This window comes from Muntiacus reevesi, chromosome X (assembly GCF_963930625.1).
Source record: "Muntiacus reevesi chromosome X, mMunRee1.1, whole genome shotgun sequence".
Classification (NCBI taxonomy): Eukaryota; Metazoa; Chordata; class Mammalia; order Artiodactyla; family Cervidae; genus Muntiacus; species Muntiacus reevesi.
In genome coordinates, this window is record NC_089271.1 from 126,355,389 (window position 1) to 126,380,478 (window position 25,090).

The 25,090-nt window shown below is 41.2% G+C and overlaps 1 protein-coding gene across 3 annotated transcripts in view; it reads left to right on the forward strand.

Annotated features, from left to right (window-relative positions):
- Window positions 1-25,090, forward strand: part of TENM1 (teneurin transmembrane protein 1) — a 612,361-nt gene that overhangs the window by 538,160 nt on the left and 49,111 nt on the right. For all 3 annotated transcript variants that reach the window (XM_065915017.1, XM_065915018.1, XM_065915019.1), the window contains one exon: window positions 3,752-3,906. In XM_065915017.1, coding sequence (XP_065771089.1) covers window positions 3,752-3,906 — 155 coding nt within the window. The remainder of the gene's footprint in view (window positions 1-3,751; window positions 3,907-25,090) is intronic.

The window sequence follows — 25,090 nt, forward strand, 5'->3', positions numbered from 1 at the left end:
GGCAGGAATACTGAAGTGGGTTGCCATGCCCTCCTCGAGGGCATCTTCCCAACCCAGGGATCAAACCAACATCTCTTATTTCTCCTGCATTGGCAGGTGAGTTCTTTACCACTAACTCCACTTAGGAAGCCCGAACCCTGCCTCAGTGCCAGGCAAACCAGGACAGCTGATCACTTTAGCCAAGGAAGGCAGTAAAAGGTGTTTTGAGACCAGTTTCCAGCACGGCGAGAACTGCCACCAAGCAATTCTACACCAGTTGGGTGTACAACAATTTCACTCAGTTCTGACACAATCTACCAGTAAATAGCATCAGATCCCACAGGTTAAGGTGTCGGTCCTGCAAGGCTGCCTTCCCACCACCACCTCCTCAGAGACCAGTCACAAGTCCAGGTTGTCACCTGTGTTTCTGACAGAATTGCTATGGATAGGAGGTTCCAACACCTCCCTTCTTGGGTTTCATTAATTTGCTACAGCAGGTCACAAAACTCAGAGAAACATTTTACTCATTTGATCACTGGTTTATTATAAAAAGATATAACTCAGGAACAGTCAGAGATGCATAAAGCAAGGTATGGGGAAAGAGTGAGGAGGCTGCCATGCCCTCTCTAGGTGTGCCATTCTCCCCAAATCTCCATGTTCACCAACCTGGAAACTCTCCAAACCATGTCCTTTTGGGTTTTTATGGAAGCTTCATAATTAGTTCAGTTCGGTTCAGTCACTCAGTCGTGTCTGACTCTTTGCAACCTCATGGAGTGCAGCATGCCAGGCTTACCTGTTCATCACCAACTCCCAGAGTTTACGCAGACTCATGTCCATTGAGTCAGTGATGCCATCCAACCATCTCACCCTCTGTTGTCCTCTTCTCCTCCTGCCTTCAATCTCTCCCAGCATCAGGGTCTTTTCAATGAGTCATCTCTTCACATCAGGTGACCAAAGTATTGGAGTTTCAGCTTCAACATCAGTCCTTCCAATGAACATTCAGGACTGATTTCCTTTAGGATGGACTGGTTTGATCTCCTTGCAGTCCAAGGGACTCTCAAGAGTCTTCTCCAACACCACAGTTCAAAACATCAATTCTTCGAAACTCAGCTTTCTTTATAGTCCAACTCTCACATACATGACTACTGGAAAAACCATAACCTTGACTAGATGGACCTTTGTTGGCAAAGTAATGTTTCTGCTTTTTAATATGCTGTCTAGGTTGGTCATAACTTTCCTTCCAAGGAGTAAGTGTCTTTTTATTTTATGGCTGCAGCCACTATCTGCAGTGGTTTTGGAGCCCCCCAAAAATACAGTCTGCCACTCTTTCCACTGTTTCTCCATCTAATTGCTATGAAGTGATGGGACCGGATGCCATGACCTTTGTTTTCTGAATGTTGAGCTTTAAGCCAACTTTTTCACTCTCCTCTTTCACTTTCATCAAGAGACTCTTTAGTCCATCTTCACTTTCTGCCATAAGGGTGGTGTCATCTGCATATCTGAGGCAATCTTTCTCCGGCAATCTTGATTCCAGCTTGTGCTTCATCCAGCCCAGCATTTCTCATAATGTACTCTGCATAGAAGTTAAATAAGCAGGGTGACAATATACAGCCTTGACGTACTCCTTTTCCTATTTGGAACCAGTCTGTTGTTCCATGGCCAGTTCTAACTGTGGCTTCCTGACCTGCATATAGGTTTCTCAAGAGGCAGGTCAGGTGGTCTGGTATTCTCATCTCTTGAAGGATTTTCCACAGTTTATTGTGATCCACACAGTCAAAGGCTTTGGCCTAGTCAATAAAGCAGAAATAGATGGTTTTCTGGAACTCTCTTGCTTTTTCGATGATCCAGTGGATGTTGGCAATTTGATCGCTGGTTCCTCTACCATTTCTAAAATCAGCTTGAACATCTGGAAGTTCACAGTTCACGTATTGTTGAAGGCTGGCTTGGAGAATTTTGAGCATCACCTTACTAGTGTGTGAGATGAGTGCAATTGTGCGGTAGTTTGAGCATTCTTTGGCATTGCCTTTCTTTGGGGTTAGAATGAAAACTGACCTTTTCCAGTCCTGTGGCCACTGCTGAGTTTTCCAAATTTGCTGGCATATTGAGTGTAGCACTTTCACAGCATCATCTTTTAGGATCTGAAATCGCTCATCTGGAATTCCATCACCTCCACTAGCTTTGTTTGTAGTGATGCTTCCTAAGGCCCACTTGACTTCACATTCCAGGATGTCTGGCTCTTGGTGAGTGATCACACCATCGTGATTATCTGGGTTGTGAAGATCTCTTTTGTACAGTTCCTTTGTGTATTCTTGCCACCTCTTCTTAATATCTTCTGCTTCTGTTAGGTCCCTACCATTTCTGTCCTTTATTGAGCCCATCTTTGCGTGAAAAGTTCCCTTGGTATCTCTAATTTTCTTGATGAGATCTCTAGTCTTTCCCATTCTATTGTTTTCCTCTATTTCTTTGCACTGATCACTGAGGAAAACTTTCTTATCTCTCCTTGCTATTCTTTGGAACTCTGCATTCAAGTGGGTATATCTTTCCTTTTCTCACTTGCTTTTGGCTTCTCTTCTTTGCACAGCTATTTTTAAGCTATGTTATTTGGCTTTTTATGGAGGCTTCATAATCATAGTTGATTAAATTATTGACCATTGGCATGTGAACTCAATCTCCAGCCCCTAGGTCAGGAGGTGGCCTTCAAAGTCTTCCACTGAGCTTTCTTCCTTGACTTATACTATAGCCCCTCCGGTAGGTCTCCAGTAACATGCTCAGATAAGAGCAACCCGGTGGCAACCATCAGTACTATGAAACGCTTTCTTGAGAACTGTCATTTATGGAAGCAAAGAGACCTGAGTCCTTAGAGACTGGTCACATTTCTCTATCTCACTATGGGAATTTCCAAGAGTTTTAGGAGCTCTGTGCTAGAAAAAGGAACAGAGACCAAAATTTCCTTATTATATAAATCACAATCTCATAGGCAGATAACCTTTTCCATATTTTACCAAAGAAGAGGCTGAAATTTTTCAATACAAATGACTCAGTCCAAGTCACAAAGCAGTTGTAAGTGATGCATTCAGTATTAGAACCCAAGTCTTCTAACTGCCTTTATATAGTTTCCAAGAAACCAGACTTTAATTAACACAGTGTGTAAAACTACTGTGAGAATTTTATTGACTTTTATGTTTTCTAGAAGCTTAACCATTCCTTTTGTGACACCATAATTTTACTCTCCAGCCCCTTCTTAACAGATAATACAGAAAAAAAAAAAAAAAAACTCAGCCCAGTTTATCAGAATTATTACAGACTCTGTTAACTGTGAATTGATAAAAATAATTTTAATGCTTTCCAAGTCAGTTATTTCTAATGCTACTATGAAAATAAGCAGTGGCCTATGCATCTGCACTCTGAAAGCAATGTAACCTACACTGCCTCCCCTGTTTTTTCCCATCTGTCTTAAAGAGGAATTTCTTTTTTCTGTTTGTGGGGCTGAGCAAGTATCAAGAGAGTGAGTGGCAATGTAAAACTGGACAATGAAATGATGAGACCTGGCTTGATCTCCACGTATTACACTCTGTCCTTTCTTCTCAATACACAAAGAAGTGAATGTGTGTCCACACAAACCTCTCCCGTTACTGCCCTGTCTGTGCTGAGCAAAATTGAATCCATATGTCTTTAAGACGCCTTTTCATTTCGATGGCTTCTTTGAAAATGCTGATCTTGGTGCAAATGTGGCCCTTTGGACTGCTAATGCCCGTTTGCTCTTCCCCAACAGGCATCACAGTTGATAGGCACGGATTCATTTACTTTGTGGATGGGACCATGATTCGGAGAATTGATGAGAATGCTGTGATCACGACCGTCATCGGCTCAAACGGTCTGACGTCCACACAGCCCCTGAGCTGTGACTCGGGGATGGACATCAGTCAGGTAGGCACCACTGGTTTTCACGCGCTATCACCATTTGGCATCATGGAAATGGATAGCAATTTTCTCATACAGAAATTAGGTAGAAAGGAAGCCTGGCGTATCCGTTATAACACCAGATAGCAGAAGTTTCTCTTGGTGTCAGTGACTTTTTCCCTCCTCTGAAAAACTCCAGTTGAGAGAAAAGGGAAAACTAGGATGGGAGTAATGCTAGGCAGAATGTTGGCGTGAAAATTAAAGTCCAAGTTTGAATCAGTTAGAGGGTAAGACCAATTTCACTTATTGAATTATTTTCCAAGATATCTAATTTTATTCTTTTTGAATAATACAGTAACTCCCATTTGGAAAAGCACTGATTACTAAAGTCTTTAAAAAATCTTTTTTAATGAATATATGAGCATAACTTCTTATTCATGTGTATGTAAATAGCTATTTCTAGGGCGTTATTTTTTCTTTTTTAAGTAAAAGCAATATTCCCTCTGAGATCTAGTTTACATTTATTTAGGAAAGCTTTTTTGCCAATGAGGATAAAAGGGAAATTCAGTGTAGTTCCCATCTGAGTCCAAAATTCTGATTTTACAAGAATTCTAGAAAATCAGGATTAGACAGGTGGAGATTACAGAGCATATAGCACAGTCCCTGCACCTTGTGAATGACTGTCTTAGTTTGCAGACTCAAGAGGTTGGTGTGTTAAATGAGGGAAATAGACTAGACAGTCATCGAAGGAACTTTCAAACTAACTTCATTGAATCTATGACTCTGATGAAGTAGATTACTTATCTTCTCAAATGGATTAAAATAGAAGTTGAGAGTTTTAGAATTGGTGTATCAGAGAGGACGGTTTTGACTATCAGTGATCAGACAAAGTGATTTCAACAAGAAGGTTTCATTAATTCACATCGTGAGATGAGCAGAAGTAGGCAAAGATGCCAGCAGATCACATTGTGTCACATTGACCAGAATTAAATCACTGGCAGAGGGGAAACAGGATCTCCAAAATGGATTCAGACCCTCTGAACTGGGGCAGCCTCCCTGAGCATATTGCTACCTAATTCTAGAACCCAAATCAGGGTTCTGTTAGCAAGGAATGAAGGACTGCTATTTGGTAGGCAACCAGCCATAGTCTCCATAGTTAGGGTACCCCTGCCGCACCCCAGTAACTCAGAAAATAGAGTCAACTACAAAAAATAAAAAAAGAATCGGAAGGCCTGGGAAAGTGACAAAAGGAATGAACTATCTTTAAGAGAGATACAAGTGGATCAGGCTATCCTGGAGCAGCCTAACTTTCCATGATGCAAAATCCTGCAGAAGGCAGGCAAAGGGAGCAATATTTATGGCCGTGAGGAAGGGTGTGAATGTGTTTATATGGAGGAAGGGGATGAAAGAGAGAAGGTGCATGTATATGATTCACTTGTGGGATATTTTTGACTTAAAATAGAACACTTAGTATTGCAATCAGTCAGCTGTAGACAATTTATCTGTTTCTGTGTGGCAAAGTTATACTGAAAAGAGAGTTCTTTGTCTACATAGAGCAAGTACAGAATCATCATCACCACAAGAAGGGTTCTTTTCCACATAACAGTTCACAAGCCATAATTGCCACCATAAAAGCTACCTCACCCCTTTCAGATTGGGGTGAAGAGTGTAGCCCACTGAACAGGAACCTGGTAACCAGGAGACAGACTTACAGTTTCTCTATGGCATTTCATCCCAAGTCTCGATTTCCCTGACAGGAGCCCCCGACTCCCCCCCTTCCCTTTTCCTTACACAACCTCAGCATGAGAAAAACAGTTGGTTTTTTTGAGGGGAGCGGGAGATGGAGAGTTGAGTGTGGTAGGAGCGGGTGGGTAGGTGCTAGAAACCAACAGGACAGCCTAGGAGAGAAATCAGGCTTCATGGGACTTCCCTCGTGGTCCGGTGGTTATGACTTCATGTTTCCAATGCAGGGGACATGGGTTTGATCCCTGCTCAGGAAACCAAGATCCTGCATGCTGCATGGTGGTCAAAAAAAAGATATCAGGCTTCATATCCAAATTATTTAGCTGCTGTCTCCACTGCTGTCCATCGCTTCCTGTTGTGTCCTTCAAACACCCTAAAGAATAACTAGCCTCTTTCATCTTAGGCTGGTATAAGACAGTGAGGCCAGACTGATTTCTCCTTAAGTGTCCACAGATCTGCTTTTCAGGGTCCCAGTCCTTCCTTCTGTAATTTCCACTGCTGGTCTAAATCCCCTTTCCCACTCTCCTTACACCTTACCTCTTCATGGGACCCTTCCCCAACAGTCCTAATCCTCACTGTGGTCTCATTCCCTTCCTGAAATTTAATATCACTACATTTACTGTATAATCTGCTCTCTGTTGCCAAGCTATGTACCCAACTAGTTTCCTACAGTAGACTGTGTTCTTTAGACACCATGGTAAGAGCTCAGCAGGCACAGGTAACATACATACCAATACCAAAGAGACGCTATGATGCAAAAAGTCTGAAGGAGCAGTGAGAGATGAAGCTGGAGGGTAAGTGGGGATAATATGGTAAATGACCGTATAAGTATGATCGTATTCCAGTTTTATCCACTGGACAATGGGGAGCCAATGAGAGCATTAAGCAAGAAAATGTATTTTTAAGATAGCCTTAAGCATGAAAATTCTTTTTTTAAACTTTTATTGGAATATAGTTGATTTACAGCATTGCGCTAATTTCAGGTGTACAGCAGAATGAATCAGTTATACATATACCATATGTCCACTCTTTAAAACCCTTTTCTCATTATAGATCAGTACTGGATTTTGAGTAGAGTTCCCTTTGCTATACAGTAAGGCCATATATATATATACACACACACACAGCAGAGAAGGCAATGGCACCCCACTCCAGTACTCTTGCCTGGAGAATCCCATGGATGGAGGAGCCTGGTAGGTTGCAGTCCGTGGGGTTGCTAAGAGTCAGACACGACTGAGCGACTTCACTTTCACTTTTCACTTTCATGCATGGGAGAAGGAAACGGCAACCCACTCCAGTGTTCTTGCCTGGAGAATCCCAGGGATGGGGAAGCCTGGTGGGCTGCCGTCTATGGGGTCACACAGAGTCGGACACGACTGAAGCGACTTAACAGCAGCAGCACACTCACACACACACACACATAATATATATATATATATATATATATATATATATATATATATAAAACACACATATATATATATATATTTTATGTGTGTGTGTGTGTGAGTGTGCACACTAAGTCACTTGAGTTGTGTCCGACTCTTTGCAACCCCATGGACTACTCTGTTCATGGGATTCTCCAGGCAAGAATACTGGAGTGGGTTGCCATTTCCTCTTCCAGGGGATCATCCCAGACCAGGGATCGAACCCGAGTCTCTTATGTCTCCTGCATTGGCAGGTGGGTTCTTTACCAATAGCGCCACCTGGAGGGATTATCAGCTTAATCACATAGTAGTAGCAAATAGAGGAGTGAGTGAGATCTTCCAGGGAGGGGATGTAAGGATTAAAAAAAAGAGAGAGAGAGAGAAGCCTTCAGACCAAATTCCAGTCATATCAATATTCAAGAAAAGGCTAAGGAATAGGAACCCACAAAAAGGAAACTGAGATAAAGAGACCTGACAAGTAGGAGGAAAACAAGGAATGTGTGTGGAAAAAAAAATAAAAAGAAAAAAACCAGGGAAATGAGCTTTTCAAAAAGAGGGAAATGATTAATATCAAAGTCTGCTTATAGGTCACTAAAATGAGGTAGGTTTTGTTTTGTTTTTGTTTTTTTTTCCTAAGAAGCCATTTGGTTTGACAGCATTCGTGACTCTGATAAGAGTGCCTTTGGTAGAGTGCTAATTAATTGGAGTTGGATGGCAGTGTTAGAGTGGGAGGTGAGGAAATGAAGAAAGTGAAAATAGATCACTCTTTTGAGATGTGGGGCTGGGAAGAGGAGGATTTGGCATCGAGACAAATCAGCTCCCAGGTGTGTGCGAGTAAGAACCCAGGTACGGTGCAGGTAGACAAGAGCTGGAAGACCCTGAAGGAAATCCTCTGGGTCAGAGCGTCGACCAGGAGGAAGCCAGCATGTGGTACTGCTCATCCTTTGTGGCCAGAGTCTCCCCTGTCTCTTTTGACAGTGGTGGCAGATCGGGGGCTTAGGTTTAGCGTGACTTTACTTAAGCACATGGGCTGTGTTGAGCTAGAGGGAAGAAAGCTGAGTAGGGAGCTTCATAACACCTTCCAAGAGGAAAGCCCCAGTTGTTTATAGTAGTACTTACAGTGATCCAGCTGAGCTTACACAGTGCTCAGTTTTATATTTCAGTAAATCAAAATATATTGATGGGTGAGGGTAGAGACAGATGTCTAAATGAGAGCACACAGATTCTGCTGACAGGCAGAGGCAGGAGAGAAAAGAGAGGCCTGACTGCAGCATGAAGATTTGAATCAGACCTCATGAAGAGCTTACTGATTCTAAGACTATGTGGCAGCATCATACATTATTGAAAGAGTTTATAGAATCACCACCTTTTGAAACTTTTAAGGCAAATGTTGGATAGCAATCATCTATGAACACTTGGAATACAGACCTCTCTGAATTCAGGAAGATGGATCAGCTGTTTTCTCAAGATCCTTTACAACATCTTGAATGTTTCTCTACAGAAATATAACCCAAATGCCAAAGTTCCTTGTTACTTTCCCTATATTTCAAAACCAAAAGGTCCTGGGACTTAACCCTGGCGGTCCAATGGTTAAGATCCGTGCTTTCACTGCTCGGAGCCCAGTTTCGATCCCTGGTTGGTGAATTAAGATCCCACAAAAAAGAAAAAGGTCCCCAACAAGGGAAGTCCCATTCATGCTAGCAGAGTACCTCTGGAATCTACGAGGTGATGCATTGGTCTTCTGTACTTTTCTGAAACAAACCTGAGCCCCTAGAAAGAATCAGTCCTCAGAAGATGATGAATGTCCTTCCTCTAGTAATTCTAATAATACCTGCTACCACTTATTGAGAACTTACTATATGCCAGGAACTATGCTAAGCATCTTATTCACACTGTTCCATTTTGTCTCCACCAGCCTTAGGAGGTAGGTGTAGTTATCCCCCATCTACAGAGAAGAAAACTAGTAGTCAGAAGGATGATGTACTGTGTATGAGCACAGAGTTATTAAGTGATACAGCCAAGATCTGAGCACAAGCCTTCTGACTCCCATGTGCAGTTTCCCCACTTCTACATTTTCAGTGACTACTAGAGATGACCAGATATCATTGTATTTAGTGGGTGACAAATGTCATTTGGTTGAGGAAGATGCTGTTTATTTAGTGGCACTTTAGGCAATAGTTTAATAAAATCTAATCATCTCAAGAAATGAAATTTGCTTTGACAATAAAATCAGCCATTTGTTCAAAATCAATATCCTTTCTCTGATTTACTGAAATGTGAAACTGAACTCTCGGTATAAACTCTGAGGCATAACTGCCCATTGTAAGCGCTGCTATAAACAACCAGGCCTTTCACTTCAGAAGATGAGTTGATTATGAAGAGATCAGGCTGTTTATTTCCGTTGCTGCTGCTGAATCATCTAGCTCTGGTAACTCACTTCCATCTCGTGCCTGACTAGAATGGAATTGGGAGTTCCAAGTCTCTTGGTGTGATAGCAAATTTGAGAGTTGATTTGCTCTTTGGATCCAGCCTAATGCCCTCCCGCAAACCAGCCCAAGAGAAGATACACAGGCAATGTAGGCCTCTTGTAGGCAGATAATCCTGCTGACCCACTGTCCATAATGTTCACACTTTGAGGTGTTTGCCTGAGTATCCAGTACGTAACCAGTCCTCTGTATATGCTTGTTGGATCGTCTTCATACTACAGAGTGGTTCCGCAAAGCACTTACTTGTCCGATAGGCCTAACAAGTGGACGGAGGCATCATTCATGGTTATGAAAGAACAGTATCTGGTTCTTTGGAGGAACCAACCTTGACCCCACACGTTCAATCTATTGAGCTAATCTACTGGGAATTCTCCTCCTCTCCCCAGTCATTCCCTCCAGAATATTCTCACCATTCAGTAATAGTGAGATTATTGTGAGATTATTAATAGAATATTAAGCCAGCCTCTCCTCAAATGCCTCTTGGGATAGGAAACTCACTCCCTTTCTCCAGCAGAGCGTTCCATCTTTGAATGTCTCTGACTGATGGAAACCTCTTCTGGAATCCCTTAAACATTAACTTTTTAATCTTCCTTTAATTTTCACCATCTAGCCTTTACTGCAACTCTTTAGGCCTTGTGGTATGAATTTAATCTGTCTTCTAGGAAATAAATATATTTTTGAACCAAGTACTATGCTGAGTGCTTTCATATATATTATCTTCTTTAATCCTCATGGCAATTTTTCATGAGAAGTATTATGCTTCTCTATTTTTAATCAACATGAAAAGCAAGGTTCAGAGGAGTTGAGAAACTTAGTCAAGGTCATACAACCAATCAGTGGCAGAGTTAAAATTTGAACCTGGTTAACCTGATTCCAAAGTTCACATTCTTTTCACCAAACTACTATATCAAACCACTTTTTCCACCTGACAACCTTCTCAATGCATGTGAACAACTCTCTCAGACCTCCTAGGTCACATCCCTGGTTCACTGAACAGCACTTCACTTGCCACAGTATTGAGTTTCCTTCACCATTCTCCTCACTCTTCTCTGAATGTGTTTTCATTTATCTATATCTCTTTGAAAGTGAGGCTTCCAGAAATGAATAAAATAATCCAGATGTGCTCTGACTCACTCCAAGGTAAAATAGTGACTATCGCAACCCTTTTTCTCTGTTCTCTGTTTCTGTTCATTTTACCTGGGGGTTTTCAAAAGGTTTTGCCAAAGAACATTTACTTCAAACAAAAGAAGTCCCCATTTATAAAACTGATGCCAACAGCAGATTCAAACAAGAAGTAGTATCCTAGAACCTTCTCTATTCTAACTCACTCCCACACAGTGGGACTTTGTATGGCGACCCCCAAGGCACTTTTGAAAAATCTTTGGAAAATAAAGAGCACAGGTTAAGAAACCACAGTCAAAGCTGTTGGATTTTTGGTCACTTGTGACATACGTTGTGATTATAGAGGGACTTCCCAGATGGCACAATGGTAAAGAATCTACCTGCCCATGCAGAAGACTTAGGAGACGTGGGTTTGATCCCTGAGTTGGAAAAGTACTCTGGAGAAGGAAATGGCAACCCACTTCCGTATTCTTGCCTGGAAAAGTCCATGGACAGAGGAGCCTGGTGGGTAGGCTATAGTCCTTGGGGTTGCAAAGAGTTGGGCATGATTGAGCATGCATGCAGACACGTGACTAGAGAGGACTAAAAATTCACATGTCTCTCATCCCCATCTCCTCACCCTGTACTTACAAACTTGATCATTTGCTTGCTTTGACTGTAACCCTCACTAATAATTATATTTTACACTATTGTTCAGGATATAAATTGAAATAAAATTTTCATGAAATAATGCTTACTTTTACTACACATGCATCATAATACAGGATCTTATGTTAGTCTGTATTCAATTCCAGCTCATTAGATTCAGTCCTTGTCTTTGTTTTCTGCTACCATCCAATATCTTCACTACCCTTCCTAGCCTTGTGTCACCTATAGATTTGAATGCTTTCTATGTCTTCATTCATGATGAAATTTATGGATAGATAGACCAAGGAAATTGTGGCACCACTTGACTAGTTATCTCTTAGATTGTGAACCCATCTGTTTGAACTATCACCTATAGGGTATGATTCATAGTGGATCAGGAAATCAATATGATGGCCTATGACTAGTTCTCAAGAAAAATGAAATATAACAAAAAAATTTCAGAGTGCATCATGTGTGGTAAGTGTAAGTATTGTTTCACAAAACTTATTTCAATTGTATATCCTGAACAAGAGTGTAAAATATAATTCTTACCGAGGTCATAGTCAAAAGAAGCTTGAAAGCCACTACCCTCACCCATATTTCCCCTAACTTGTCCACAAAGGTATCATGAGAAACCTTACCAAGTTGGTAACTCTGTTTAAAAGGAAATAAGAGGACTTCCCTGGTCATCCAGTGGTTGAGAATCCACCTACCAATACAGGGGACACAGGTTCAATTCCTGGCCCAGAAAGATTCCACATGCTGCAGGGCAACTAAGCCTGTGAGCCACAACTACTGAGCCCATGTGCTCTAGAGCCCAAACTCCACAATAGGAGAGGCCATCACAATGAGAAGCCTGAGCACCGAAACTGGAGTACAACTAGGGAAAGCCCGCATGCAGCAAGAAAGACCCAGCGCAGCCAAAAATGAATTTATTTTTTTAAAAAAGCAACTTTATTTAAAAAAAAGAGAGAAAGGAAATTAGAATCCCTTGACATCATTCGTTTCGAGTCATAGTATCCAAAAACACCACTTCCTCATCTAAGAACTAAGAAAAAACTGTAAAACACTTTCCTAAAGCAACATCTTTATTGGAGAAGGCAATGGCAACCCACTCCAGTACTCTTGCCTGGAAAATCCCATGGACGGAGGAACTTGGTGGGCTGCAGTTGATGGAGTCGCGAAGAGTCGGACACGACTGAGTGACTTCACTTTCACTTTTCACTTTCATGCATTGGAGAAGGAAATGGCAACCCACTCCAGTGTTCTTGCCTGGAGAATCCCAGGTACGGTGGAGCCTGTAGACTGCCATCCATGGAGTTGCACAGAGTCAGACACGACTGACGCGACTTAGCAGCAGCAGCAGCAAAGCAACATCAGGTCCCCTCCTTGCAGTTTGTGGAGCCCATCTTTGGATTCTTCTTGAAGTCAGACCTTTGTGTAATGACATGTACTCTTCCAGCACACCTTCTACTACCCAGTACTACCCAGTAATCATAAAAACTTGTTCTAAAAACTCATTTGCAAGTTCTAAGAGGTAACTCTTTCTGTCCAGAAAAACTTGAACTCAATTTAAAGAACTGAAAGAATTTGATGCCTTTCTACAATCCCTGCACCCATCTTGGACTTTGGGAACTTAGAATCAGTGTTCTTTATGGCCATTCTCTTTAACAAAGAAAGCAAAACTTAGCTCTCTCTCATCCATCAGCATTATACCACCTGCCCCAAGCCTCAGAACTTTGCCTCCCTGGTAGTCTTCAGCTCTCTATGTACCTGAAAAAAGCTATTTTCTATTTTTCTTTCAATTTTTTTCCCAAGTTTCAGATAAACTAACCACAACTGGATAGAAGGGGAACCATAAAGACTCCTCTTTCAAATCTACATGTCAATTCAATTTTGTACAAGTGGATTCAGCATTTTCTGTTGTTTTGAAAAACTACATATAATTACATGGAGGCATGAAAAGTTACAGCAATCCAGGGAGAACAAAAAAAAGAAACAGTAGTTTTAGTACAGAAAAGGCACCTTCTTTTCCCCTTTTTAAACTCTTGCCTAATATCTCTCATTGTCTCTTCTTCAGTCCCCTGCCAACGCTTTCATGTCTACAGAATATCCTCCATCACCCTGAGTGATACAGATGATATTGAAACTCAAGTTCTTCAGGGGTTACTTGGCTTTCTTTGTGCACTTCCATCACTCTCCATGAGCACACTAAAAGAGGACAGAATTAGATCTTTAGAAGGAAGGCCATTATAAGTGAAATTCCCTGCAGGGACAGACTTCTGAATTTTGTGAAGCTCCATAGGGAATCAAGAAAAATCTGAATCATAATAAGTTTGCTTGAATAAAGGGATTTCCCAGGGGAGGAAAAAAAAGAAAGTTTATTTTAAAAGTTCTTGCCACCAGAGATGAAAATCTCACCACCTCCACCCCCAGCGCACCCTCCCAATGCTTCAATGACTATGGAACCTATCTTATATTCAGAGCCAAAAAAAAGTCTGTGGCTGTGCTGCAGAGAATCCAGACCAGGGATATGTGGTAAAAGGAAGGAGTAGCACTTCAGATAAACGGCAATACAGGGAAGATGTAAGCAAGTTATCTGAAATATATATAAGCACCTCTATCCAGAGCCAGCAAGACCAGTGGGCAGCAGGGACAGCTGGGTGGGAATAAAAGAGAGGTGACCAAATAGATAAGAGAAGTTTAGGGAATGGAGAATGGCTCAAAGGGCAGATTAACAAGGCCCAGGGTGTAGTTGGCCAAAAAGTTCATTCAAGTTTTGCCAGCACACCTTACCCAAATGAACTTTTTGGCCAAACCAATAAAACGAAACCACTATTTGCTAGCCCTTGTGCCAACCATTTACTTCATCATATTTGGTTATGGTTAGTTTAAAAACTAAATCAGCCACTTTTTTTGTGTGTGGCCACATCATGTGACATGTGGGATCTTAGTTCCCTGACCAGGGATCAAACATGTGTCCCCTGCAGTGGAAGCAGGGAGTGTTAACCACTGGACCACCAGGGAAGTCCCTGAATCAACCACTTCTATAGTGGCCACCAACTAATGGATTGGATGGCATTAAAACTCATATCAGGATAATGAAAACCTGGTGCATACATCCAAGGGAATATTATATAGCCTTTAAAAAGGAGGAAACCTTGTCACATCCTACAATATGGATGAACCTTGAGGACATGCAAAATTAAATAAGCCAGTCACAAAAAGACAAATACTGTGTGAGTTCACTCATATGAAATATCTAAAGTAGTAAAAAAAAAAATATAGGAACAGAAAGTAGCAATGTGGATACCAAGGGGAACGAGGAGAGGAAATTAATGTTTAGGATGTCCTTATTGCAAGATGAAAAAGCTCTAGAGATCTGTTGCACAACAATATGAATATATCTAACACAACTGAACTGTGTTTAAGCATGATTAAGATAGTAAATTTAATGTTATGTGCAGGGGGTGTTATAATAATAATGATAAATTCATACCAACCAAACCTCCGATGGATTTTCTCACTTTCTTTCCCTATTCTCATGCCTGGACAACATAAGAAGTGCAGCAGTCTTACGATCAGCCATTGACTGTTGCAGCAGTCCAGATGTAAGCATCCTAAATCAGCAATGTTCTGCTCTATTCACTTGAGCCACGTGCACCCTGTCAATCCATATCAGTCATAGCCAGTCCCTCCCATGGAGCCAAAGGCTCATGCTATGAATGTAGAAATGGGGGGAGGAGGCTAGTGCTATCCTCTATGGCAAAGAGGGAGCCCAGTCTACACCAATCATGGCAGGAAGGCGCTGCTAACTTAGCCACACTGTTCTCAAAGAGCTTAATATATCAATAACCTTAAATGTGAAAGTATTTAGAGAGATGATTATTGAATAAAAATGAGCAGACTTCTTGTCAGATGCATTTATAAGGGATTCTTTGGTGGCTCAGTGGTAAAGGGACTGCCTACCAATGCAGGAGACACAGGTTCGAGCCCTGATCTGGGAAGATCCCACATGCCGAGGAGCAACTAAGCCTGTGAGCCACAACTACTGAGCATGTGCTCTAGAGCCCAGGGCCTCAGCTACTGTGCCCTCGCGCCTTAGAGCCTGCGCTCCACAACAAGAGCAGCCACCCCAATGAGAAGCCTGCACACAACTCGAGAGTAGCCCGCAGGCAGCAACAAAGACCAGCACAGCCAAAAATAAATACATAAAATTATTTTTAAAAAACACATTTATAACCTTGGAACAGTTATTCACTTCTTCAAGAGTACTGGGGATATTTTACCAAAGTTCTCTGGACAATTTCCTAACCACCAACTTCCCTTTGCCTACGGGAGCGTGTCTAGTAGAAAGAACATAGACAGTCCCAGGTGTGAGTCCAGATCTGCCATTTATTAGCAGTGCAACCTCAAGCAAGTTACTTAAGGTCTCTGTGTCTGAGCTTCCTCAACATTAGGAAGTGAGATAAAACCCTGCCTTGTCTCCTAAGGCTATTGGGATAGCTAAACAAGAAAACAAATATGAAAGAACTTTGTTTTTGGAAAGGCACTTGCAACTGTAAAATGTTGGTTTTGATCAGAAGTGAAGAGAGAGGTCATATGGCATTACATGTAACCTTGGGTTTTATATTTTCCTTTGCACCATCAGTTAGGTGAGTGGAAAGGTTTCACAATCCTCCATCTACACAGCAATCAAATTATGCTATCACAGAGCATGAGATGGCAGTTAATGTTAATGTTGTTCAGATTCTGATTTGACAGAATCAAACAGCACCAAGAACCATTAAAAAAAAAAAGTTGGTTGTAGGAGTCCCTAGAAGCTCTTCATATTACTCACCTATAAAGGAATGATCCATTAACGTTTATGGCTGAAAATTACATAATAGTGCAAAGTAAACAATGTTTTTGGTTGCCATCTCTATATTTGAGGAAAAGAACATCTATTTTTGAATCATTTATTCTGTTGTCCTCTGAAATATGGCAATATATTTTTAAAAATTAAATTGTCTTTGTCTACTTCTTGACCCCAAAGAAGTTACTGTCATTTCAGATTCTGTCATTTCAGATTCAGCACTACACTTGGAAAACAGACAGTAGAATTTTAAAGCCAGTTAATTATTCCTCCTTATGAAGGCTAATTCAATAAATGACCCAATTGTTGATTAAGTGTCATCACTTTTTTTTTTTTAATATAAAAGCACTTGGAAAGTATGAACTGCTTTACAAACATAAGGGATGATGTAGGGTGTTAATTGACATCTTCAGGAAATATTTTCTGTTGATTCATCATGCACTTGTTAAAATGGGAGGACACAAGAACAAAATAAGTCTGCAAGGTCATTCTTCTGATTTTGTAGTATCTGTGGTTTTCAGTCGCTAATTTAAATGCATTCCTGGATAATGTTATTTATTGCTCACTCAGTCCAAAGCTACTCTCCTTGCTCTGTTCAATGTAGGAAAACACCTTCTGAAACTGCAAAAAGAGAGCCAAACTTTTCTCTAATCCTTTAATAGAGGCTGCAAGAGACAAAATCATGTTTCGAGGGTAGACTCTCCTTCATAATAAAAGTTCATATGAGAAGTCAGTAAAGTAGACTGTGTGGGAACACAGACCACTTGGATTTGAGTCCCAGCTCCACCACTTGCTGGATATGTCCCTCTGGGGGAAATTCTGTACCTGTCAGTGGGGATGATAATTATGTTTTTCTCTATAAGAAAGTTGTAAGGACTAAATGAGATAATATATTTTTAAAAGATCACTTACTTAGCAGGACTTCCCCAGTGGTTCAGTGATTACAACTCTGCCTTCCAATGAAGGGAATGTGGATTTGATCCCTGGTCGGGAAACTATCTATACCACATGCCTCAGAACACAGCCCCAAAAAAAAATCACTTAGCAAAAGTACGTGACTCATAAGTGCTCAATGAATTAGCAGGAGGAGAAACAGCAGCAGCACTAGTTGTAGTATTTGACCTTTCATTCACAGAATAGAAAATTGAACAGATATTTTACAAAACCAAGATTTTTTCAAAGGGCCAAGAAGTTTGGAACTGCAATAGAAATTGTGTAATCTTCCCTTCTGTCCTTTGTACCTAGGTGTACCTTCTCAGAGAGCCATGCAAATACCTGTAGATGAATTTGATGGCCTGTAGCAAGCATATGCTCCAGAGATGGCTCTTAATCTGCTATGACCTTCACAGAATGTTTTATCTGCCTAATGCTGATATGAAAAGCTCTATCTAGATCACTTAAAGCATGTTTACGATAGTCATTGAATGGTGCCCCAAATCCTTCATTTTCTTTCTACTTTCAAGACTATGGAGCTAAGGTTGGGATGTAGTATGAGTTTCATACATCTGTGAATTTGAGATGTAGAGATTTTAGATCATCTTCCAACTTTGTAATCAGGAGGTAAAGAGCAGCTCATTCAGTGGATGGCCATTCTACGTGGGTCAATTTCACACAAAAAATTTAATATGAAAGTACATAAGTAGGAAGACATAGTTTATCTAGGTCAACACAAAGGATATTACTCTCCCAAGACAAAAGAAAGGCACCTGGGTAAGTGGAAAATCAAAAGGAAAGAAGTTATGAGGCTGATATATTCATAATAAGAAAGACAGCAGTGTCCTAAGATTTTTGAAGCAAGTTTAGTCTGTGAGTTGCTTTGTCTTTGTCTTTTTTATCAAAATATTCAAGTTCCAAAGCATGTCAATCAGTTTGAAAAATTCGAATGTGTAAAAACCCAAATTTAACAAAATTATAAACGGAAAGAAGCTTTACAGTAAAATTCTCCACAGAGTTCCTTTAAATATCAATCATTTCCCTTCTCCAAATTCATTCAAACTCTTTTTTTTTAACTGCACTTTACATCTCTTAGGTAAAATCACAATCGGGGTAGAATAAGCTATTACCCAAAATATTTGCTTTATTGCTCCCTCCAAAGTGAACACATGGTTGTTTACATAAGAAGTGGAAAACAGCAGGCCAACATCTTCAACTCCAGCACATCCAAATTCTGCTGAAATGTCTGCACACAAGCAAATAGCCAGAGTTGTCAGAGCCCTTAAAATAAAAGTCAAGTACCGTGCTCAATGCTATATCGAAAACATAATTTATCCCATAAATAAAACTCCCTCAGCAGTGTCCTCTTTCCACACAAAGGACAATGGCATGTTAGCTCTTATTAAAACTATTAAGCACCAGAGGGAAAGCATCTTCAAAATTCAGGGAGAGTCACAAGATGCAAAGCTTGCAAACTACTTTTGAACCACTCAGTCTTACACACATTTTGCCTGGCAGGCGCCATGACCTGAAATAAACCTGAAACTCTCTAAGATGCAGAAATATTTGATTGGCAAATTCAGTGGTGAGCATCTAGGGCTTATATGGCCAACACCTTGGGCTGTGTCCCAATGCAAGCCTATTGGCCTGTCTTTCAGACTTTAAGAGTAGACTTATTCTCTATTAACTGTGGAAGGCGAAAGTGCCTGAATCAGTGCCAACCCATCTTTATTAAATGGAAACACAATTCAAGGAGAAAGTTCTATTGACTGTCATCAGGAGTGTCATCCTTTCATGCAAAAGTTAGTATATTTGCAAAAGTGAACACGTGAAGTTATAAAACAAGGGTCCCCAACATCCAAGATCTAATGCCTGATGCTCTGAGGTAGAGCTGATGTAATAATAATAGAAATAAATGCACAATAAATGTAATGTGCTTGAATCATACAGAAACCATCCGCCTCCCTGCAGTCCATGGAAAAATTGTTTCCCATGAAAGCAGTCCCTGGTGCCAGACGACTGGTATAATACACTTAGAAAGAGGGCGCACCTACTGAGAGATGTTTTTCTTGAGATGCATAAGCCAACTACGTGTTCATTTGGTCCACCTCAGAATATATTCCCATTCCCAATCAAGGGGAAAAGGATTCTAAAGGAACAACCGCAATTTCTGACAAGGATACAGCAAGATAGAATATAAAAGATATTTAGTAGTAAATGCCCAATGTATTATTATTTATAAGTAAAATCTAACCACAGAGAAAATATTTTCATGGGCCCACTTTAGGAACCATTCAGTACAGAACTGTGTCTTCAAAAGATGTATGGGAGAGTAGAATGATCCACTATAATCATCCTCAAAAATCACAAGAGTGAGAAGCTTTTCAACAACAAGGGCATCAATGTGGCAGTTCCAGAGAGTCAGAGAAGCTCTGGATAAAGTCAGCCACAACCAACTTCATTAAAGTCCACACACAGTGGGTTTATTTTATGTAGATATTTTCTGGACATGGCAGTTTCACAGGCCAATAGATAAACCAAGGATGCTAGTGACTAATAAATTCTCTCAGTACCAGAGTCTTGCTGGTTCTGGTTCAATTTTACTAGTTTTCTATGACCAGTGTTCTGCAGTGGATATTGCTCTTCCTCTGTCCTTGTATATGGGTCAATGCTGTGAATATCACTAAAGATCCAGTCAGAAAAACAGAAAGCACATTAGTCATTTTAACAGAAAGAAATTGAATAGAGGGAATGGGCTGCACAGGCATTAGGGGGTTGCAAAACAAGAGAGAGAATACCTGCAGGAAGCAGCCACCACCTCTAGGGCTGTGGAAACACAGGAAGGGGTTGAAATTGTCAGAAGCAAGAGCGCTGTGTGCATGCGTGCTGAGTCATTTCAGTCATGTCTGACTCTTTGCGACCCCATGGGTTGTAGCCCACCAAGCTCCTTTCTCCATGGGATTCTCCAGGCAAGAATACTGGGAGAGGGGGAGGATTTGATCCATTGAAGTGGTACCTACTCCTCTGAGAAGAGGATGCCACTGCTTTGGGCTGCTTTGGGTCCCTCTGAGGGAGTGTGATGAGGCTGATGTGAGTATGGAGAAGAGCTGGAAAGTGCAGCCAGTTACTGCCGCTCAGGAGGAAGGGCTACAGTTACAGCGACACTGACAGGAACATAAAACAAGCAGGAAGGAAGGAGTCCCTTCTCCCTCCTCTAGCCTCCCTGAATCCCTTTAGCTCCCACATTGGCAGGATCCATCAAAAAAAACAGCAAGGGAAAAAAAAAAAAAAAGAAATGTAGTTTGCAGAGTCCCAACCCCAGTATCACAGAGCAGTGCCTTTAAAGGGGTGAGTCTGGAGCTGCAAGCTGATAGCTCACTAACTAGCACACTGTGCAATGAGGTGTTAGATTTCCATGTCGTTGTTCCTGCTGAAGTCACTCAGATGTGGCTACAGTTTGGAAGAAACATTAATTAGAGTGGGCTGTTTGCCACAGAGGATTTCATCATTGCTGTGAATCCATAAGAAGCTGTTATGGGGAGACCTCAACCAGAGCTGCTCAATTGTGTTTGCGAGAGTGACTGACTCCCCTCTTGTTGAAGCTCGGGTCATCACTAGTTTTTGCTTTTGTTCAGGCTCAAGTCTGTAGCCTGTCTGCTTCCTTAAATGATTCTGTACACGTGGTAAGTGGTCAGGTGGCCAGTCTCCAGAGTTCTGGAAGTATGAGCCTGAGCTGGGCCATCTGTTGAGGACTTGCTGTTTTGTATTACACACAGGGAAGTGGTGGGCAAAACCCGGAAGCGCACTGGAGGCCTAATGAAAATAAGACCAGTTAAATCTTCCCTCTAAATGTTCATTAGGCCATCTGTTCTTATTAGTGTCCTTATCATTTGGAAACATTACTGAGTGAAGATGAGACACAATCTGTGGAATTCTAGTTTAACTTGAAATGAACTTTTGAGTAGAGCAATCATGACTTGTGATATTTCTCTTCCCCTTTAGAACCCTGCCCACTTCTAAACATCACCATGGTGAAATTTTTTAATAGTTCCTTCCTGAAATATTACACCGGAAAGCAGGGTTAGCAGTAGCTACAGAAATGAAAACATAATCTCTGAGTGGCTGATCAATGAAATCAGGCCATTTCATAAAAGCCATGCAGTCATACTTCTGGCCTGTAAATTGCTTTAGGTGCCAAAGGGAATTGGAAGCTTGGTCTATCCTGTTGAGCCAATACTATAATATTAACAACCTGCAACAGACACGTTTCTGCAAGTGCTCAACAGGAAGAAATGCTACAGAATGATTCCAGGGGCTTCTTCAAAGTCCCTAGCTCCTACAGGCAGGCAAAGCCTTGGCTCTCAGGAGGATGTAAGCCCTGCCTCCACTGTATGAAGACCCACGGTGGTCTCCTTACTCTAAATTCTCTCCGAATGCATGGTCTCATTACGTCGTCTCACAGGGGATTTCATGTTACCTTGGACTGTTCTCTGGTTGTCTCCCCTTCAATATGTGTGTCTCCCACAGTGCTGAATATATAGTGGGAATTTAAGATGAAAAGGTGAAAGCATTAGTCGCTCAGTCATGTCCAATTCTTTGTAACCCCATGGACTGTAGCCTGCCAGGCTCCTCTCTCCATGGGATTTCCCAGGCAAGAATACTGGAGTAGATAGCCATTCCCTTCTCCAGGGAATCTTCCCAACCCAGGGATTGAACCCAGGTCTCATGCACTGCAGGCAGATTCTTTACCATCTAAGCTACCAGGGAATTTAAGATACATATAGGGAATTCCCTGACAATCCAGTGGTTAAGACTTTGCCTTCCAATGTGAACTGACTTCCAGTGTCAGTATGATCCCTGGCAGAGGAGCTAAGATCCCACATGCCTCACAGTCAAAACACCAAAGCATAAAACAGAAGCCATATTGTAATAGATTCAATAAAGCCTTTAAAAGTGGTCCATATCCCAAAAAGTATTTTTTATAGCAACAACAACAAAAGAAATACATATAAAATTGAATTAAAATAGAAACTCACACACACACACAAAAAGTAAAGCTTTCACGTTCCTCTCTCCACTCACAGAAGTGCCGAAGGGGTTAAGTTCTTCGACTTTAATGATAAAACCCAAGAAACAGAGACATACAAATAGTAAATTGGCAAGTAGCATCATGTACAATATGTTCTTGTTACAATAACAATCAAATTTACAAACAAATTAGCTGTAGAGTCTGAAGGACATTCTGTAGTTTTCACACTGGGCCTTCATCTCCTGCTGATAGATGACTTTGACTGTAAATTGAAAACTGGAAGTGGTTAAACATTTTGTGTATTCACAAGTGCCATTTCTAAAATTGAGGCTTCAGAGAGGAGATGCAAGAAAGGGTGACGGAAACTCAGAGCAATTATGCCTGTTATTAAGATGAGGTAGTGGCAATTACACAGCAGACTCATACAGAGTCTGTACATGCTGATTGCTCTGAGGGAGCCTCTAAGAACAAACTTTTATAGCACCCATCAGGCCTTGGGTCTCTAGAGGAAGGAGAGATTTTTCAGCCACTCTGTCAGTGTGCTTTTGGACTGAGCTCATGGCCACAGGAACCATCTTGGAAGGGATATGTACTTTTTTCTTAATAAGTGTGAATTAAACTCTTATATAACAGAGTGGTTTCATTCATTCTTTCCTATTCTCAAGCTCTTTGGTGTCAGGACCCCTTGACCCTTCTAAAAATTGTTGGAGACTTCAAAGAGCTTTTCTCTGTGTGGGTTTTATCTATTAATATTTACCTTATTAGAAATTAAAAGTGTGAATTTTTTAAACATAAAGCTATAGTAGCCTCAGGCACCTTCCAGAAAACTCCACTGTATACTCATAAGAAAGTACAAAAAGCAAATAGTATTAAGAACAGTTTTGACCTCACAGACCTCCTTGGAAGACTCTCAGGGATCCTCGAAGTCTATGGACCAAAATAGAAATATTTCCTCAATTCTAAGACACCATGTATTCTAAGATATGGCATCAATTTGATAACTTTAGGTAGTGAGGAGAGATACTCCATTAAATGTATGTGTTGATTATAAGACACAACCTCATTTCAGAAAACTTCAAATTTAAGATTGAGGGAATACGGCCATTCCCATTAACCTCAGTAGGTCTCTGGAAACCCAGATTCACTGACTCAAACATGTTGATGAAAATTGGTTTTTCTTATTTGTGTTTTACAATTTCTAAAATGCTTTCATGGACTGAAAATGTTACAGTCAATGAGGCACTAATGTTTTCCTTCAACAAGCATTTGCCAAGTGTAATACCAAATACTGGAAATGCAAATATGAATGAGCCCTCATCCCTGTGCTTGACGACTCACAGCCCTAAGAAGACAAAGGAAGGCAAACAAGTATTTATGTTATAATGGAGAAGCACTGGATCTGAATGAGTCACAGAACTGGAGGAACAGCTTGAAGTACCCAAAGATGGAGCTCTGGGTACTCAGGAAGTCTTGAGGTTAATCACTAAGTTAGTCATCCTCATAACAAAGGGCTGCCCTAGTGGACTTTGGCACCGGTGTCAGCCACTTTCAGGCATTAATTTATGTCAACTTAATTTAATTTTGCAAACACTGGTGATCTATCACAGAGATGTAAACCTAGAAATTTGCTAGACCTGTTTGACCAGTAGCACCAGACACAAACAAAGCCTAACAGAGCATTTTCTTGGTTGTGATTGGATTCAGCTGAGAACAGAATGTCACAACCCCCCTTCCCCCCCCACACAAACACAACAGTGACATAAGCAAGATAGCAGCCAGACTTGATCTACAGTCTAGGACTAGGTGGTGGTTCCATGAGGTCATCTGGGACCCAGGTTCCCATAATTCTGCCCTGCCATCCTGGTGCATGCCTTTCATTTTCGTGGCCACCTCATGGTCTAAGACATCTGCTAAAATTACCACCACTTATATCCATATTGCATGCTGGAAGAAAGGGCAAAAGGGGCTCATTCCGGTTGAGTCAGCCCTCCTTAAGCAGCATCAACTTAAAAGTGTGGCTACTTTCACACCTTGTCTTACATCTTATTGCCTTGAACTTAATCACATGGCTACAGATAATTGCAAATAAGCCTAGGATGTCTTCTGTTCTAGACAGCAGTGTGCCCAAATTTTAAGATTAGAGATATACTACTAAGGAGGAAGGGCTTCCCTGGTGGCTCAGCGGTAAAGAATCCACCATCAATGCAGGAGCCACAGGAGACTCGGGTTCGATCCCTGGGTCAGAAAGATCCCCTGGAGGAGGAAAATGGCAACCCACTCCAGTATTCTTGCCTGGAGAATCCCATGGACAGAGGAGCCTGGTGGGCTACAGTCCATGGGGTCGCAAAGAGTCGGACATGACTAAAGAGACTTAGCATACACTCATGCACTAAGGAGGAAAGAGTGAAATAATGGTAGGGTAGCCCTAGAACTGGTAGTCTCTGCCACAGCATCTTAGTAACCACAAATTCAACACTTTGTTTTGACCCTGATCTTGTCTAAGCTTCTTCAAATGTGTAAAAGTCATCTAGAGAAAGTTTGGTTTGGGGAGTTGGAAAGCACATGCTATGTTTCAGAGTGAGGGCTCCTGTTGATCTTCCTTTTAAAATGTGGAAATTGGGACTTCCCTGGTGCTCCAGTGTTTAAGACACAGCTCTCCCAATGCAGGGGGCCCAGGTTCCATCCCTGATCAGGGAACTAGATCCCACATGCCACAGCCAAGATCAAAGATCCCATGAGCTGCAGCTAAGACCTGGCACAGCCAAATAAGTAAATTTAAAAAATAATTAGTAGATAAAAAGTGGAAATTATTACAATATGAAATATACCAGGTCTGCTTTGGAATTGTTTTGTTTGTTTTGCTTCGCTTTGTTTCCTCAACTTCCAAAATGTTCTTGAAACATTGGGGTAGATGTGATTTAATCTATAGGTTCTGCAGCAAAGTGATTCTAAAGATCAGTCCAGCTGTAACTCTTGATTAGATTAATCC